This window comes from Babylonia areolata, chromosome 19 (assembly GCF_041734735.1).
Source record: "Babylonia areolata isolate BAREFJ2019XMU chromosome 19, ASM4173473v1, whole genome shotgun sequence".
NCBI lineage: Eukaryota > Metazoa > Mollusca > Gastropoda > Neogastropoda > Buccinidae > Babylonia > Babylonia areolata.
In genome coordinates, this window is record NC_134894.1 from 51,116,698 (window position 1) to 51,137,310 (window position 20,613).

The 20,613-nt window shown below is 41.1% G+C and overlaps 1 protein-coding gene across 1 annotated transcript in view; it reads right to left on the reverse strand.

Moving 5' to 3' along the window:
* LOC143294198 (uncharacterized) overlaps positions 1-20,613 on the reverse strand; it is a 117,193-nt gene extending 96,580 nt beyond the window's left edge. Inside the window, exons 1-15 of the mRNA XM_076605629.1 lie at positions 20,543-20,613; positions 18,183-18,304; positions 16,447-16,633; positions 16,150-16,194; positions 11,411-11,466; positions 10,976-11,173; positions 10,567-10,620; positions 8,572-8,798; positions 8,139-8,312; positions 7,055-7,202; positions 6,643-6,755; positions 4,665-4,815; positions 4,118-4,349; positions 2,906-3,254; positions 1,557-1,866 (exon numbers count right to left, since the gene is read on the reverse strand). Coding sequence (XP_076461744.1) covers positions 1,557-1,866; positions 2,906-3,254; positions 4,118-4,349; positions 4,665-4,815; positions 6,643-6,755; positions 7,055-7,202; positions 8,139-8,312; positions 8,572-8,798; positions 10,567-10,620; positions 10,976-11,173; positions 11,411-11,466; positions 16,150-16,194; positions 16,447-16,633; positions 18,183-18,304; positions 20,543-20,613 — 2,437 coding nt within the window. The remainder of the gene's footprint in view (positions 1-1,556; positions 1,867-2,905; positions 3,255-4,117; positions 4,350-4,664; positions 4,816-6,642; positions 6,756-7,054; positions 7,203-8,138; positions 8,313-8,571; positions 8,799-10,566; positions 10,621-10,975; positions 11,174-11,410; positions 11,467-16,149; positions 16,195-16,446; positions 16,634-18,182; positions 18,305-20,542) is intronic.

The following is a 20,613-nucleotide window of genomic DNA, read 5'->3' on the forward strand; positions in this document are numbered from 1 at the left end:
ACAAAGCATGCATATAATTTACCACCTCTTTTCGAAAGGCATTTTTCAACAATAGCATTTAAAGTGAAGATATTATCTACCGTTGAGTAACCCTTTCTAAATCCAGCCTGTGACTCTGACAACTTACTGTTTGCTTCAGTCCATACAACAAGCCTTTGGTTTAACACAGACGTATAACATTTACTAATCAGACTAAGCAGCGATACACCCCTATAATTGTCTGGTGAATGTTTATCCCCCTTTTTGAAAATTGGGACGATAGCTGCCTTTGTCCACTCTTCGGGATATAAACCTTTCTCAAACAGAACATTAAATAGGTTAGTCAGAAAGTGAATGGCAGTATCGCCAGCTGCTTTCAGCATCTCTGCAAGAACACCATCCACTCCAGGTGCCTTTCCCTTTTTAAGTTTATTTACTGCATTACGGACTTCCTGTTCTGATATCGGATGGTTTAGATCATCGTCAGTATCACTGTCATTTACACCATTGTTATTGTCTAAACTAATGTCGTTCTCAGGCAACGTGTCAGAACTGAACAGATTTTTAAAATGGTTAAACCATTCCTCTTCAGTTATGTGGGTGCTTGCTGCATTTTTCTTCCTCCCTGAAATCTGTCTAAGCTCTTTCCAAAAGGAAGACGAATCCTTTGTGAAAGAAGAAAGTAATTTAGCCTTTTCCCGATTGTATTTGGACTTCTTCTTTTTAAGCAATGACGTATGCTTTACGAGACTCTACAAATGTTGCTGCATCCGAGGGATCTTTCGTTCTTCGAAATAAATGCAAATCAGTCCTAGCTTTTAGCTTTGCTTGTTTACAGTCCTCATCAAACCAGAGTGCACCTCTGTGCTTATTGCCGGTCTGTACTCTTTTCAGCATACATTCACTGGCTTTCAGTAGAGACTGAGTGAAAAGCTCAAGTACTGAATTAACGTTTTCTTTGACCAGAAGAGTAGCTTGGGTGAACATATCTAGTAGAACATCAGAGTTTAAGCTATCCAGAAATATGTTAGTTTTTTCATTATCCCATGTTATTTTCTCTGACCATTTCGAGTTTGACTGATCCGAGTTTTCTCCCGGACCCTCTTTCCCTGACTGGTCAGCTCTTGTGTCTAACACAATTGAGACTGGTAAATGGGATGATTCAACACAAGGCAAGACCTTAAGCTTAATCACACACACACACACACACACACACACACACACACACACAGAGAGAGAGAGAGAGAGAGAGAGAGAGAGAGAGAGAGAGACTTCACTCCAGTTTTGAGATCAGAACCACGCTTAAACCCACACGACTGAACAAAAAACTTAAGGTCGATCACCTCGTGTGGGATGGTCGATAAAACCAAAGACGACTCATGAGTCTTTAAAACTTACAAATGGAAGGGGTGTATAAGAAAAACTGAGCGTTGTGAAACGACATGTTCCTCTTCAGGGACTGTCAAGTGAGTCTCCACACAAGAGTCAGTGCTTTATAATTTATAACGATGATGATTATCATTATCATATTGTCTTTCGAAGTCAAAGCTCTGTGAAGAGCAGTAAGCTGGACGTACGTTTGAAGGCATCGCTGAGCAGCTTGTCACACATGGCCTTGGCCTGAGCCTTGCGCTGAGCGTTGGTCTCACAGGGGTTGGGCGGCAGCACTGCGGGCAGGTCTTTACAATCAGACCTCGTCTTCCACGTGTTGCCGAACAGGTTGGGATTATTCTCAACGATGTTCTCCCGCGTGGTCAGGTCGTTGGCCTGGTTGTTGTCGAAGGTGCCGCACAGTCCCTGGGTGTGGCCCCGGAGGGAGGAGGGGGCGGTCACGTACACCCGGGTACGTCCGTCCCACAGAATCTTCACCCCGTTAGACAGGTCGGCCTGCACACAGCACAGTCACCGTCACTTTCACTTACACCTGGACGATTGTCTTTTCTGTGCTAAAAATGAGGGAGTCCGTAAATGTGTTGATGCAAAAATTTATATCATTTTACTGCACACTGAAAATGAATGTTGTTCAAAGGTTCATGTTTTATTGTTATCTGACGGGACGTATTTGAGAACCATTTCTCCATTTGCGCGGGTTTTAGGCAATTTGGTTTGACACACGTACCATACAAACAAGTGTAAGGCGAGTGGTGCGCGTTTCGGGTCATGGTGGAAATCGTGTTGAACCAATGTGCCAAGAGCACCAACGGTGCTATGGAAATCAGTACCATGTAAATAAGAAAGTATTCACATTCATAATAGCTCTGTGGTGTCATTTCGAAAAAGACAATTTTGTGTGAATGAATGAACATCTCGAAAGTTAGAAAACAGCTATGTGGTGCTATTGATTTGAAAGCAATCCCATGTCAATCAGCAAACTTGTTAAATTATACGCATTGTTTCATCCAAGAAAACAATGTTATCATGAATACGAAAATTCATCATGAGTAATGAAGGGGAGACACTCACACTATGAATATGAAATGAAGACTATGTCGCGGACTGACGACTAAGGACGCGGTATCGATCCCCGTCTTATGTGTTTTTTCCGACAAGTCTTCGGCTCCTACCGAGAGATGAGTGTGCTGTGGGCTCAAATGGGAAGACTGGGATCACACAGTCGAGGGTCATCTACTTCACAGATGCGTCTTTTGGATTATTACTCAAATTTCATGACTAACACTGCAGGTGATTGTATCTCTCAGCCTGGTCAACGCCGGGATATATTATCAGAGTACATCCTTTTCAAGTAGCCATAAATCTTAAAGGACCCCATAGCAACATCTTTATGACGCCCATCATCATCAAAATAAAAACTGTTTTCCAAAATTCTGGCACACACACACACACACACACACACACACACACACACACTTCACACACACACACACACACACACACACACACAGATGCACACACAAAAGAGCGTCACCTCCAGGAAGAGCACAGAGGCCATGAAGACCTTGAGACCCGGTATTTCAAAAGGCAGCTGGGTGATCTCCCTTCCGTTGACAAATAGCTGGTGGTTGTGGTCCATCTTGATGGTCATGCCGTTGATGTCGATGGTGACGGACTTGGTGCACGTGGCGAACTCGCTGTGGCCACAGTTGATGTTGTCCACGATAATGTCAAAGTCGTTGTTGTACAGCAGGTAATAGGAACAGTTGCCCATGAAGTCAAACCGTTTACCATCGAAAGTCAGGTAGTGAGGGTCACCTGTAGCTGAGCACCTGGCGTCGCACTTCTTGTTGGTGCAGGTGAACTTGCCGCCAGCACAGGTACTGCAGGAAACGAAGAGCACGGCATGAAATTTTCAGTCAGGAAAAACTTCGGATATTGCGATGTTCACAAAGCTGGTGAGACATAATTATGCATTACTATGAACATGGACCGATAATTCTAACTCCCGTCCCTCAACTGGACCTTAAATAGTAGTCTGGGTATTTGTCTTTCAAACGAAACGAAAAAGGCTAGATATCGTAACATACAATTGGCGCATGCAAAATAATCCATGGTAACAAACGGGTTTCTCCGTCAAAATTTGATAGAAAAAATCCAGTATAGTAGTAAAACAGTAACACTTGCAGCCACGTAAAATGAGTGGCATCGCACTGTGACGACGCGCTCTCCTCGGGGAGAGCTGCTCAAACTTCACACAGAGAAAGCCAGTGTGACGTAAAGGGACAAAATACGATACAAAATATTTATAGAGTAAGCAGTACATCACACCACAAAGAATATGTTAACATCATTGTCAAGGTTAGTAGAATTTCTGAAAAACATTGTTCAATGATATTGGTAGCCACCATTTATAGATAAGAATCGGTGGCACAATAGATGCACGAAATTAACTCATATATACTACACAACATTCGCCAGTTTTCATGTTCTTTTAATAGACGTTGTTCGTCGTCTGCACAAATTGCCCCTATATACTGAACCAATGAAAGGATTGAGGAATTGTTTGATTTCTGTACTCAATCATTCGTTGGTATAAACTTCATATATATATATATACATATATATTTGTTAATCATCATTTATGATAGAAATAAATAAACAAATACGAGACACTATGTAATGAATCTGACAGATCTGAAACAGCAGCCGCGCTCTCTGGACCAGGGTTGACCGTTTTACTGACCACGTGTTGCAGTCGTCCTGAATTGTCGCCCCGTTGCTGTAGGTCTGGGTACCCCGCGTGCAGGGGCACTGGGAGGGGGGCACACATTGGTCTCCGTTCTGCACGGTCCCCGGGGGACAGAAGCAGCCGTCCACACAGGTGCCGTCTGAGCACTGGGTGTTGAGATTCTGGCACGTCTTGACACAGGCAGTGCCGCATTCCTGGTACACCTTGCCGTTGCTGCATGGTACGGCTGTGGTGGCAAACAGATAGACACACACACACACACACACACACACACACACACACACACACACACATGAGTTACAACTTTGAAAAAAGAAAAGGAGGATGAGGAATAGAAGAAATAGAGAAAGCGGAAGGAGAAAGAGGGGGAGGGTACGACGACGCCGACAAACTGGATGAAGAGGAGGAGGGAGGAGGGAAAGACCACCATTACCACTAACACCATCAAAATTTAAAAAAAAGAAAAAGAAAATGTATAACACCCACAACTACACTAACAACATCAAGTACAGCTACAGAGTACAAGGCAAAGGGGACTCACGGCAGCGGTCCACTTTGCGCCAGTTGAGACTGACCCCTCGGTCCATACAGGCCCTTGAATAGGCCTCCATGGACTTACAGTTACAGCTGTCCTCATCCTTGTTACAGCAGTCAAACTTGCACGTTTGCAGATACGTGTCCACAACGATGGCCTGGGAAATATGAAACAAACATTATATCCACCACACACTTTGCAATTTGAAGGAATTCAATAAATAAATACATGGGCACAAATCTAGAAGTGAAGAGTGACTCAGCGAACATATCAAATGGTATCTTGCGAAAAGAAAAGCTGACATGACGTATATAACAGTATATTTCAATATCACAACAACAAAAAAAGACATTGATTCAGATTTGCCTATCCCCCCCACCCCCCATTCTCCTCCTCACCCCTCCCGACAAAAAAAGTTTCGGAAAATAAATCTGTTCACCAACTCTAGGAAACGGCATGTGCCGTTCTTAACTGGCACGTATCATTTTGTACTTGACTTAAAGTGGCCACAGTATATATAATTTATTTTTTCTGCTCAACTTCTCGGCTTTTCTGGATTGTAGGAGTGGTAAGACATGAAAAACGTCTCGGCCGTTTATGCCATAGAATCACGTTGACAACACGTTGTATTGAGGAAGGATTGGCCACTGATAGCTGATAAATATAATTTTCAAGATCCCTCTTGCAGAAATGAACACTTGAGCTGCAGTGTTGAATTACGTGTCACGTCACACAATGTCTGATGACGCTGTGTCTCACAGTACAGTGTGCAATGGTATCAGAAAAGGGGAGACAGCTCTTTCACGTCTGGCCTAAAAACCAACCTCTTTCCAGAAAGACTCCTTCATTCCCTCCCCCTTTCCCTCCATTGTTTCTCCAGCCGTCTGTGTATTGATGAGTTATGCTTACTGTTAGAGTTGGGTGTGAAAGTGCTATATACGAGGGTCATTCAATAAATAAGGTGAATTTTTCGGTATAAGGACTTCTAATACAGATAGAAGCTTACTTTAAAAAAAAAATTTTCAACGTAGTCTCCCAGCACTGTCACACACTTTTCCCATCTGTGCACAAGCTTCCGTATTCCCTCAGCGTAAAAATCTTTGGACTGATGTCTCAGCCAGTCGCTCACAACACTTTTGACTTCATCGTCACTTTCAAACTTCGTGCCTCTCGTGAACGCTTTCAAGGGACCAAACAGGTGAAAGTCTGAAGGGGCAAGGTCTGGGCTGTAAGGGGGATGAGGGAGCAGTTCCCAGCCCAGCTCGTTGATGGTCTGCACCGTTCGGGCTGCTGTGTGAGGCCTTGCATCTTTGGCACCCACCGGCAGCTGACCTTCGAGTAGCCAAGGTCATCATGGACAATTTTGTGTGCTGTCCCAACAGATAAGCTCAAAGTCCTTGCAATGTCATCCACTGTCACCCTTCTGTCAGACTGAATGAGGTCATTGACTGATTCGATCACCTCAGGAGACCTCACTTCTGTAGGCCTTCCAGGCCTGTCTTCATCCTCAACACTGCTCCGTCCTTCTTTAAACAATTTAGCCCACTTGTAGACATTTTTTCGGCTGAAACATGTGGCACCATACATAGTTGACATTCTCCTATGAATTTCAACTGGTTTGCACCCTTCAGCAACCAAAAACTTGATAACTGACCGCTGTTCAATCCTGGAGCATGCTTCTTGGTCGGCCATCTTTGTTAATCGCCAAAACTCTCAAAGTTTTTTTTAATCTGCAAAACAAATTACATCCATGTGAAAAAGAAGTAAAACAAAAAAATTTTTTTTTTTAAAGTAAGCTTCTATCTGTATTAGAAGTCCTTATACCGAAAAATTCACCTTATTTATTGAATGACCCTCGTAGATAAAGGAATAACAATGATAATGACAATAACAGTAATAGTGATAATATTTATTATTACTATTATTATTATTGTCATTATCACTACAAATATTATTAGTACTATCAATATCATGATCCACACACCCCATGACAGGCAGCAAAAGCAGGGTCAGTCTTTAGGGCAGCACAGCGATGCAAGGCACGTCTGGCAACGGCCACGTCACACGTCTGCTGCTGACTGGAATCAGGACACGGCGCTGAAAGAAGACATGACGATGGAAATGTCACATCGTCCAATCCAGGAAACAGGTAAGATAACATTGTCGGATTCCAAACAAATGTGAGATCTGTTTCAATTCAGTGTTCCAAAATTACAGACAATGTGAAATTTCTTTTCAATGATCTGTTACGTGTCTGTTCTTAAAGGTAAACGCTTGTTAAAAACTGAGTGTCGTTTTCTTCAATTACGATTCTTTTAAATCTGGAATGTGGACATTCAAATACTTATGACTGAGTAAAAGTTTGATATTATACACACGTAAACGTTGATTCCCACCTTCTCCAAGTTCTGTTCTCTTCCAGGCAGTGCCAAAGGCACCAGCATAATTGACCAGCGTTCCTCCTTCTGTAGTGAAGTCGTTGTCCTTGTTTCCGTCGTAGTTACCACACAGCCCGCACAGCTTTCCCTTCAGGGTGGACATCGCCTGCATCACAACGGGCGTCATGTCAGTGGGGAACCACAACCATCCATGCAACGATATAATACCTTTCTAGATGATAATATTTTCAGTGAAAGGTCCGACAAGAAACATGATATCGGCCATTTCAACCTTTGCTGACTTGGAGGTATGACATCGACTGAGTTTCATCAACAGTACACGGATAATTGTAGAAAACCTTTTTCATCTAAATTTTCTTAAGAATGGATGATGTAATTTTTCATTACACAGACCACCCATTAAGTTCATATGCTGAAAACGTACCGATTAAAACAGAGCGTGTCAACATTAAAGAAGCAAAGGTGTGATTTTTAGTTTTTTGATGTTGCGGCATTCCTCATCGGTTTAAACAGAATCTGTGCTATTAATTAAATTAAATCTAGATTTCATTCACATGGGCTTGATCTGGCATTGTATCTCCGCAGCAGATACATCCACTGCTTTGACAAAGGGGTAATACAATACAATACAATACAATACAAGACAATACAATGCGACGTGAAGCAATGCGATGCGATGTAATGCGATGCAACACAATGCAATACAATACAACACAATACAATGCGACGTGAAGCAATGCGATGCGATGTAATGCGATACAACACAATGCAATACAATACAATGCGACGTGAAGCGATGCGATGCGATGCAATGCGATACAACACAATACAATACAATGCGACGTGAAGCGATGCGATGCGATGCAATGCAATACAACACAATGCAATACAATACAATACAATGCGACGTGAAGCGATGCGATGCGATGCAATGCGATACAACACAATACAATACAACGCGACGTGAAGCGATGTGGTGCGATGCAATGCGATACAACACAACAGAATACAATATAACGCTTCTGTCTTTCCGATCTGTCAACGGTTGAAAAGCTTTCCTGAGTGAAGCATGGTCACTGACCCTGAAGAAAATGGACTCGTGTCCGTCCCACTTGACCAGGAAACCCAGCGGTGTCTGTACGGTGAGGTAACGGCCGACCTGCTGAAACACTGTGCCACTGCGTGACGTCGGCACTGACAGTGACGTGCCATCCCACGTCACCTCGGGACCGCTGCTGCCCTGACGAAGGGACACCTGAAAAAACAACAACAACAAAACAGCGGGAATCGAGAAACGGTTTGTATTGTAAACAATCATTTTTACAGGTGGACAAAACAAACAAAATGATTAAAACAAACCAAAAATGAAAGTAACTGCTCAGGTTCACACACACACACACACACACACACACACACACACACACTTTTTCTCTAACACACCCACACCCACACAAATACACATACACCACCCCACCCCCTTCCATTCCCCAAACGCACACACACGAAGCCCTCACCTTGGCACTCCCAATATAGATATCCAACTCCCGCTTGCAAGTGGCCCCGGAGTGGCAATTCCTGTCGTTGATGACGGTAACGGTGAAGGTGTTGTCGGTGCAGTCCCTGGCCAGCACATAGGTGCAGGCGCCGGTGAAGGTGTACACCTTGTTGTCAAAGGTGCGGTAGTGCTCCTGGCCCCAGGCCACGCACATGGCGGCTCCCACTGGCGTGGTGGGGGTGGTGGCTGTGGGCCACATACCAACATGGTCAGCCTGGCCTTTCCTTTATTTTGACTCATTCATGTACTTTGGACTGACTGGTGTTATGTTCATTCTAATGCAATGCTTCTTCCAACAGACAATCGTTCACTATCCTCTGCAACAAGTTTTGTTTAGTGGAATCCATTTTCAGCAATAAGAAAAACACACGCCCAAAACCAGTCAGAAAACTGACTATTTTTACTTACTGTAGTTTCTCTCACATCAGTTGTAGTGGTTAATCACACATCAGCCTCTACAGACTTTAAAAGATAATTCAAAAAAGTATTCTCAGCATGGAAATATGAATTGGCTTAACATTAAACTGAGCCTTCTGGTCATCCTCAAACTTAAACCATATCAAATGTAAGAAAGCATTATGTGCATAGAGTGGAAAATAATCACCTTGATTAATCAGATATAGGTTTTTTGTTTTTGTTTTTTTTCAACATTTTTTATTCAGACAAAGGTTTACAGATACATAATTTATATCTTTTGTGCATTAGAAAGTATAGGGTAAGCATATAATTAAGTTCTAAGTACTGACACATCTATAACAGCAAAACAATATATGTTCAATGTCAAAGTTCCAAGGTAGCATTGAAAAGCTTAATCTTGTATCAAACAGTTATAAAGTGCCCATTTTTCCACAAACTTGTTATATTCCATAGTTATGTTAAAGGCATACTTGTCTATTTCATATGCCTGTTTGAGGTCTTTTTTAAACATTTGTAATATTGGTTTTACTTTGTTGATTCTACATTTGTATATATAGAATTTAGCTATCAATAAGATATATGAGAAACATTCATCAGTTTTCGTTATGTTATGTCCAAAAAGCACCAGTGTGTCGTTCAGGTTAAGTCTATCACAATGTAAACACTTTTCTTTTAAATATCTCACAAAATCTTCCAAAAATGTTGTACATGGTTACATTCCCATAAATAATGCAGAATTGTATCTCTTTCTTCCTTACAAAAATTACACATATTATGTGGGAGTATTCCCATCTTCATCAAAACCGAATTTGTCACAAGAATATGGTAATTAATTTTCATCTGGAACCATTTCAACCTTATTTCATGGATTTTTTTGGATAATCAGATATAGGTTAATATCCTTTAAACATTGTAGGTGATCAATTTGGTAAACAGCACTGACGAGAATCAAGTACCATAACTCTTGCTTTTCCATGTAAAACAAACAGACACAGTTACAAGCTATTTCTGCTAAACACTTCCCACCGGCCATCATTTTGGTAAATATGCACAGAGCAACAAATCTTGAAACTTCCCCTAATTTACTTCAACGAAATAAAATTCAATAAATGTCAATCCATGCTCAAACCAACAAAGTCTGTGAAACCGGTAAAATCGTTTCCTAAATATTGTAGATTAAATGTCACAGCATTTCTCTGCACGAGAAATCAAAACATTGAATTTACTTGTATATTACAGCCTGGCCTCAAATTCCCTCCAACTTATGGCAGTGCAATGCAACACCACGGTCGGTAACCTGTGACCAGGCAACATCAATGCAGCTGTGAATCGCCTGTCCAACTCAAGACGTTCCTGTATCAGGTTTTGCTGATGAAGGTGGTGTAAAAGTAAGTTCAGGGTTTTGTTTCTAAGTAAACTGTCTTCAGTATGTATCCAGAATCTAGAATTTGAGAACAGATGTGAAGGAACCTTGGTGGAATCTAAAGCTAACTGTGCCTGGGGGTCATGAGCACTGGTTATCCCGTACACCACTGACCTGTTCCTGTGGGCTGGACGTACGGACCGCCTGGTGTGGTGCCCACCGCTACATCTGGCAAACAGCAAACGGCACATTCATCAGGGTAAACAATGGGGAGCTATGCGTGTGAAGTGTCCTTCTCAAACGCAACAATACTTGAATGAATGTATATACTTATTTGATCATTGTGAATGTGATTCGTCTTGTGAATATTGAATATATTGAATGGGGGGATGGAGGGTACATGTGCATGTTTGTGTATGTGATGTGCTTTAGTTCCCTTTTTTTTCTTGGATCGTCAAGCCATTCGTTTGACTGCTGAACCCGATGTTGTGTTATCCTTTTCACGGAACACAAGAAAAACAAATCGTGGATATGCCCAAAGCACTAAACAGAAGCACAACTGGGTGCCTTCATCTGAACGAACCCTGCACACAGTTGGGGATGGTGTCCTTGGGAGGCGTCCAGGTGCCCGCGGAGTCACAAATGAACTGGGTAGCCTGTGCGGACTGGACACTGTAGCCCGCCTGACACTGCACACTGCACGTCTTGGCCTCGCTGGGCCCCGCCATACAGGTGAGCGTGCCGAAGGCGGGGTCTGGAGGGTCTCGACACACTTCCTGACCTGTAGCACACACACACAGTACAGTTCACTGCACACACACACACACACACACACCTACGCGCTGACCAAAAATACACGCACGCCCTCATATAAACAAATATGTGCGCGCGTATGCACGCATACATGACAAGAGACTGGATGAGAGACTGAGACAGACGGACAGACAAGCATGCAGACATACAGAACGACAAACAGAAAGATAAGGCTGACAGGAAGACAGACACAGGGACTACTCACGATGCTGGCACTGGTCTCCCCCAAAGCCGGGCGGGCAGTCACAGTGGTTGGGCTGACTGCACGTGCCGCCGTTAAGGCAAGGCCGAGGGCACACGGCTGTTCCATGGAAACACACACACACACACACACACACACACACACACACATGTAATCAAAATGTGCGTTTATTTTTATGCGCACAGTCAGTTCAGTTCAATCTGACGAGAGAGAACTCGAAGTTGAATGTTTTATTGGGGGTAAACAGATTAGGTAAAAACTTCTTTTCATCATCCCTTTACAAACTGTAAAAACAAAACAAAGGCATGGAAAACAGGAGAAGGAGAGGGTAAGGAGGAGGAGGCGGAGAGAGATTCAGATTCAGATTCAGATGGTTTATTCATTAAGGCCAAAGCCCCATATGAACGAGGGGCGATAACAACATTAGTGTATGTCATCAGAACTATAGCAATTAATCACGACATAATTATATCTCTTAAGTGAAAAGCTTTATATAAATATAGAGCCAAATTACGTATAAGTCCGTCATCTGTAGATGCCATCAGCAGATTAAATCGAAATGAACATGGGTATATATAATATTTCTTTGGGATAAATTTTTCACGAAGAACACACAAAACGGGGCATTTCAAAACAAAGTGTACTTCATCTTCTATCGACTCTTTACACAATGGACAAAAGAGATCAGAATTGTGTACATTTTTATATCGGTACCTGTGAGTGTTTATTTCCGATATACCAAGTCTAAATCTTGCCAAAATGAATCTGAGATGTCTATCCATATTAAACAAGAGATAATTCTTCACTAAATGAGTAGAAACATAACCCCTGTATATACCAAACCTTTCACTAGACTGAATATGGTTTTCCCAACTCTGCCATCTACAATCTATCATACGCTGGCGAAGAGTTTGCAAAAATACATTATCTAAACCTACATTTTGGAAATACCAAGCATACCCAAACCCGAGTTCACAAATACATATTCGTACGTTTGAAACCCTGTTTCTTTTGCCTCTTAAGTCTAAGTCATATAACATGTTGTACGATTTTCTTGGCAGTCGATCTGCACTCATTTTCAGTAGCTTTAGCCAATAGCGAATACAACTGATTGCAGAGTTTATATAAACTGGATGTCTATTTGTTTCTCCATATACTAAATCGTTTGGTGTTTTCATATCAATACCCAAAAACCTTTTAAGTCCAAATAAATGTAAAGATTCACAATGCACAACAGCATTCTTATCCAAACCCCATAACTCTGACCCATACTGTACCATGGGCTGAATCTGGGCATCGAACACTCTAGTAAAAAGCTCTAGAGAATTATTATTTAACATGAAAAGTTTTTTCATAATATTTAGTAACTTATACTTTGCTTTACTAGACAAATCTCTGCAGGCAGCTACAAAACTCAAACGAGTAGAAAATATAATCCCAAGATACTTATAAGCATTAGCAACAGGCATAGCAATACCATCATACACCCATCTTTCCCTCGATGCTAAATAACCCCCCTTCCTGAAAACAATTATACTACTTTTATCCATGTTAATTTTTAACTGCAATTCATTTGCTGAATTTTTCAAATTATTTAGTTGCGTTTGCAACCCTACAACTGTCTCTGAGAGCAAAACTACATCATCAGCCAGCAGCAAAATGAACAATTCCATAAAATCCACAGTAAATCTAGCACCATGTCTCCCTTTATCAATTACATCTAACGCCAATTCGTTTATAAATAATGAAAACAATATAGGGCTACATACATCTCCCTGCTTTACCCCTCTTGTACAGTTAATATAATCAGTTAGTTTATCGCCACACCTTATTTTCGTTTTAACTACATTGTACATGCTCTTCACACATTTATAGAGCTTCCCACTTATCCCACTTTTAATTAAGATAGGCCATAGTAAGTTTCTGTTGATGGAATCGAATGCCTTCTCAAAATCAATGAATGCTACATAACGTTTACGATTAAAAGAAAATTGTTTTTGAACGAGCGCTAAAAGAGTAAACATATGATCGATTGTTGAATACCCCTTTTTAAACCCCGCTTGGTGCTCACCTGTCGTATTATTATATTCTACATATTCTTGAAGTCTACGATTAATTATTGAACTAAACACCTTACTACAGACATTAGATAGTGAAATACCTCTATAATTATTCGTATTATTAATATCACCTTTCTTATATAGTGGAAGAGTTATTGATTCACACCAATTCTCAGGAAAAATACCCTTTTCAAATAAAACATTAAAGAATTCAACAATTCTCCAATAATACCATCAGGCCCTGCAGCTTTACGTTTCTTTATTTTTCTAAGTGCAATCAGAACTTCTTCTCGAGAAATAGGGCGGTTTATAACTTCATTTTCTATTTCTGGCAAATCATAATCGTTATCAGAAGTCAAATCTTTCTCTAGTAAAGCTTTAAAGTGCTTAAACCAGTCATCCACTGATATGTTATTTTTGGGTTGTTTCTTTTTTTTTTTTTTTTAGAGATAATCTATTAATACATTCCCAAAATTCTTTTTGGTCATTTACTGAAGCCATTAATTTATTTAACAAATTTTCATTAAACACTTTTTTCTTCCTAGCTAACATATGTTTATATTCTCTTCTAGCCCTTACATAAGAAATATTATCATCTTTATCTAAAGTTCTTCGACATTTTCTCAGTAATCCACGTAATTTACTCCTGCTACATCTGCATTCTTTATCAAACCAACCCTCTTGATATTTACTGTGATCAACTACAATAGTTTTCTTCATACAAGATGCACACTCTCTGATACAATCATTAAACACTGTCAAAGCTTCATTAACATCAACTTCAATTAATTCAAGAGCCATTTTAAATTTATCGTTGACTTCAATCTCACACATTCTACTGCAAAAGACTTGACCATATTCATCACTCCACACATATTTCTCTATTACCTGTTTATCATTACTATCACTATTTCTGACTAGAATTTCAGCTGGAAATGTTATACTGTATTCCAAAGGAAAATGGTCAGATTCAAAACGATCTGCAACACGTAAATCACATATATCACAAACAAAATCATAAAAATCATTGGACAAAATAAAGTAGTCGTTGACACTGCTTCCACTTTCGCATGAGTAGGTATAACGACCTTCTTGGTCGCCATTACACAATCCATTCATTACTGTCAAATCCAAGGCAGTGCACATATTCAACATATATTTTCCATACGAATTCGTCTGTGTATCCTGAGACTTGCGATTATGATTCACTGAACAGCTTTTATAGTAAGATCCGAGGTTATCTTTTATTGGATGAGAAGGAAAAATATCAGATATTCGACTATTAAAATCACCACAAAGAATTATATCAACATCATCCAGGTTCAACAGCAAGTTTGACAAACAATCTTCGAGTATGGCTATACCATGATCATAGTTAAAGTGGATATAGAAAGGGGAACCTTCTGGTGGTAGATAAATACAAACATAAAGGACATCTTTGGGGCTCCCAAATAAACATTTATTAATGACAAATGCACATATATTTTCATATCCAACATCTAATTTTGTAACAAAGGGACAGAACTGATTCCTTATTAAACATACAATACCTCCTGATTTCCTCCCTTGTCTAGTGAACTTAACAGCAGATTTGCAATACACAGTAAAACCAGGAAACAGATCAGAATTACAGTCTTCTTCAAATGTTTCAACGATGCAAACAAAATCAAAAGACAAAACATATGTCAAGAAATCACTGAATATGAACTTTGAACGTAGACCATTAACATTCCAGGACAAAAATGAAATCGATCTCAGTGTATTCGCAAAAAATATATTTGAATGTACAAAGGATGGAATTGATGTATTTACAAAATAATTATCGTCATTACCAACACCTCCACCCCCACGATCATCATCACCATCACCACCACCACCATTATCATCATCACCGTTTTTACTTGACAGAAAACTATCATTTTCCGTTACCTTACTATTAAAACGGGCAAGTGTAATCTCACACGGACTGGTAAATTTTGTGTTTTCATCGAATTGAACCAAGCCCAAACCCGCGTTCTCTGATTTTTCCCGTGCAGTACATGGCGTGACCCCAATATTGCCTTCGCGAACTCGAGAACAGACCGGTGCATGCTTTTCTTTAGGGTTCAACTGAAAAGTGTCCCACCCAAAAACATTATGTACCCGGAGCCGGCCAGATCCCTATCTTCTTTCTTTCAGTGCGTCATGTGCATCTAAGCCATACTTTCTCCCATCTATGAAGAGATGGTCGAAAACCATGCGTACTTGTTTGCCTTCGCTTCTGGCCTTTTTCAGGTGAGGATTCAGCTTCCTCCTTATCTCCCGAACCCTTTGTGAAAAATCCTCCCCCACGAACACATTAGTACCCCTCAGTTTTTGTTTAGCCTTTAACACACTGATTTTCTGCTTATAAGATGCACAACAAGCAATTATGGGAGAGTCTGTCTTTGAGTTCAGTCGGTGTACACGGTCAAACTCTACAGTGTCTGACAGCTCAAGAGTATCTGTGAACATATCCTGAAGCCGTGCCTCACAGTCTGCGTTTGTTTCACCTTCTCTTTTCGGCATACCATAGAAAATGAGATTGTTTCGTCTGGACCTGTTCTCAAGATCGTCACACCTCTTTTCTAAGTCATTAACTTTAGTATATAAGTCACTGTTTCTTTGTTCAAGATGGTCGTTTTTCTGACGCAGCTCACTCACCTCTTCTCTAAGTCCACCCACAAGTTCGTGTAGAGCACTGCATTCCTGGCGTACACAGGACACTTCTTGCTTCACATCATCTAACTTACTGTTCATGCTTTTGTACATATCATCCATCTTACTGTTCAAATTAGTGTTCATGTCCTGAGAGCCGGGTCTGCCGCATGGATCCAGAAGAGCCTTGGTCGGAGTTGGGTCCAGGGTTGGATTCGATATCCCCGCAGCGTAAAAGCAGGTCAAAGTCTCCACGACGCTGGAACAAATTCGCCCCCCAGAACAAATACACGAGTGTCAAACCAAGGAGAGCACCGGCTGGGCGAGAGCGAACTGTCAACATGGAGACCCACATTTTTCTCTTGAACACTGCCCTTTTCCACATGAAACGGAGAAATACTGGCAGAAAAGCGCCGCATCTTGGTCTGAAGTCCAGCTGTCCTGAAGGCATGGTGATACATGAAGTAGGTGGCAAACTTTAGGTACCTGACTTTCAGTATATCCTGAAAATTTGCCAAGAATAGTACCACTGTGTGACACACACGTCCGCTTCGTACGCACGCGCAAAGCCCACCGAGGCGGAGAGAGAGAGAGAGAGAGAGAGAGAGGTGGGGGTAGAGGGGGTAATAGGTAAACGCTCGTGTGCTTAGCTACGTCCAGTCCCCGTCCTGAACAGGCTAAGCATCATGATAACAGAATATAGGCTATAAGGAGGGGGGTGATGTCAAAAGGCACAAACACAAAACGGAGTGAACCCTCAAATGGGAAAACTGTACGTAGCCAATCGCTATTAAAAAGTAGACCACAAAAATATTGCTTTACTTAAGAAGCAGACTGAATATCTTGCACGTATTTCACTATTTTCTGTCATTTTTTTTCTAACATTTTGCTGGGATTCGATCTCTTTCAAAACATATTTTTCGCCTCTCTCCTTTAAAACTGTTTTTTGATATCCTCAGACTCATGTGCACTCAACAGTACAAGAGAAGACTAGATACAGGTAGGTCCGGCCAAATTTTCAAATGTATAGCAGAAGCTTCATATTCGTAACCATTAAAGAGTGCAATAAAGTATGAAGCCACACCAAATTTCAAAGCAGTATCTCAAATAGTTTTTGAGATATTGAGTTTTGAATGTTAAAAAAAATCGGCGATTTTAGAGAATCTCACGAAATGGCATTTTGGAACCCGTGTAGAATTGCAACAATACATTATCATAGTCAAAACGCTTCATATCTGATCTATATTGTACACAAAATATCTCAGATGTTTTTTTTTCCAGTTGGCTGCTAATATTATCGGCTGAATGCCAGTGTCATAAATTCTGGGGAAAATGCTTATTTCTACATGACCGATCCTGCAGAATTGTTGGCAATGTTACTAAAATGACTGAAACTAATAAACTATTGCATCTACATAAAGATTTAAGATATTGCATTAACACATCTAATTGAAAAACACGGTTAATGTTTTATTTTGTGTCGATTTTAAAATCAGGTCTGCAGTCTCTCAAATCATTTCGTACAAACATGAATCATAACATCATTTTTAAAGTAAGTTTTAGATTTACTGTATTCAAATGAGAGGAACTAATATTGAAATGTGTTGGATTCCCTGACACTGTGGGCTTATTTCTAATGCAAGTGCAGATCGTCTTGCAAAACTCTGAGCTAAAACGCTTTGAACGCAATTGAACTTCCTCATCGTTTATCATCATCTGAAATGTGTAATATTGTTGAAAGAATATACCGAATTCCTTTCCGTCTTTTGAAGTTAATACTCCTGCCTTATTGAATGCTAACAGAACTAACAGGGCTGTTAAGAGCATGACAGTTAGATCATTACTAAATGCCCCATATACAAAGTATTGTGAAAATATTGAATGCATTTGCAAGGGACGTTTAACGGTAGAGCACGTTTAAACCCGCTCTTTAGAAATGAAACTTTTTTTGCCTCCAGCCAGAGGCATGTATAGCCCAATGCAGATCATTTTTGACGAATGAATACTTTGATGAATACAACAGTGCGAGTGGAACTCACGTATGCAGGCTGGAACGTCGGGCCCCGAGAACCAGATGACAGAGAACTGGTCACACTGGTGCACGATGCTGACTGACTGGTCTTCGAACTGGTAACCGTCGTTACAGGTCGCTGTGCAGGTCCTGTGGCCATGAGACATGAGGTCAGTACTCACTGGACAGTGTAAGTGTGGAGTCAACACAATTCAGACTGACTGGAGGTGAACAGGCCTTACAGTACCGTTTGGAAGGAAGGGTAGTGAATGCACATGGATGTGAACGCGTGCGTGCGTGCGTGTGTGCGTGTGTGCGTGTGTACGTGTGTGTGTGTGTGTGTGTGTGTATCTGTGTGTGTGTGTGTGTGTGTGTGTGTGTTGGCTGGCTGGCTGGCTGGCTGGCTGTTTGGTAATTGATTTCACGTCTATTCAATAAAGGGAAAATGCGTGTGTGCACTGTGCGTGCGTGTACGAGTACGAGAACGTACTCGAACTGTATGCAAGTACATATTGACGGGAAAGACAAATTCATAATTGACCCGGGGGTGGGGGGTGGGGGGGGGGGGGTGGCGCGGGGGGGGGGGGGGAGGAGGAGGGGTGCGGGAGGGGTCTGGGGGGGGGGCGGAAGGGGGGATGGTGGGGGTGGGGGGGGGGGGGGGGTCGTAAGACGTTGCGTGCGAGCAAGTGCGCATTTGCTTTCATGCGTTTTTGAAATGGTACTACAGTCCATCACATTCTCTCACTTTGATTTCTCCTCCACTTCACACAAAAGTGGCTTACTCACAGGAAGAACATATCCACTTCGCACGCGAATTTTCCGTTGGGTGGGTCAGGGGGTTGCGTACAGCCTGAAAGAAAGGAGACAGCATGTGAACAATATCTCTCAGAGAAAAAGGTACTGGATGCCAGACAATTATGCATCAGAACAGCTCTTTGTGAAATTCCCCTGGTCTCGGATTGGTCTGAATTTCAAGTCCCTGTTGTCACCGCCATCACCACAATAACCGTAATTATTGATAGAAGTAGTAATACTTGTATTGCAACCATCAGCTCATTATTACTAGCAAAATAATCACTACTGTTATAATGATCATTATCATCAGCATCATCATCATTAGCAGTAGTAGTAGTAGTATAGTAGCAGCAGCAGTAGCAGTAGTAGTAGTTGTTGTTATCAAAATTACCATTGATAATAGTAGTAGTTGAAAAAATGTTACAGCCATCACCTCATCAGCAGTATCAAAGTTATGTTCATTATCATTGCTATCATCATTATTGTTGTGATTATCATTATTATTACTAGTAGTAGTGCATGAAGAACGGAAGGGTTTGAAAGTGTCATTTTCTCTGTTCTTTTATAGCACTTTGTCAGCAAACATGCTACTTGTACCGTCCACGTGTCATTACTATCTATGTTCTATCCTTTTATAGCACTTTGTCAGCAAACATGTTACTTGTACCGTCCACGTGTCATTACTATCTATGTTTATAAGGCAGTCACGTTTTCGATACAGCTTTTGAAAGGATCGTCAAAATGATACAATCAATCAAAAAGAATATGTTCATTTGAAACCTTTTCCACATGCATGTCACCACAACCATCCCACTCCTCGCCACCCTCTATTTCCCTTCCTTTAGAAAAAGATATAAAACAAAACAAACATCAACCAATTAGACAACCAGTCAACCACTGAAATCACCAACTAACCAACAAAGTATCTACTCAACACTTACCAATGCCAAGAAATGAACCAATTAACTAGTCAACCACCAATGTAATCAACCCGTCCATCAACGGACTAAGCAACTATACAACAATCCTATTATCCAGGCAAAAAACAACCAGTCAAATGGAACTATCTTAGATATTCCATCACATTAATGAAACCAACAAATCGCTGTAAAAATCAGGGACACTGCGAACCAGTCCTTCCCCTCCAGCCTTATTTCAAAGAATGTATTCTTGTTGGAATGATAGTGAAATATAGTCTGAGGAACTCACCTGCATCTTGCCGTTTCACCCGATGCGCTCTGTTTCAAACATAAAGAAAAATGGTTGATTGAATACAGTTTAAGTCCAGAGAGAGAGAGAGAGACAGACAGAGACAGAGACAAACCCACAGACAGACAGACAGCATAATCTGCACAGAGATACATACAGAGGAGGAGGGAGCAGGATGGTGTTGCGATGTTTATGAATTGATAAAGATACACTTGAAGAAAGTAGGCAGTACTTAACATGCAGACGATATGTGTGAACATAATTTCTGCTTACTCGGAGTTATTTTTTCACCGTCAATTAAAAGAAAACAACAGTATAAAAACCATGTATAACATGACAAGGCCAGACGATGTACAGCGGGTTCAGAACAGGTGTCGTTCTCACCTGAAGAGCGGAGCGGCAGCAGTCCAGAGCAACAGGAGACAGACGGTGGAGAGGGGAACACCACGAGCCAT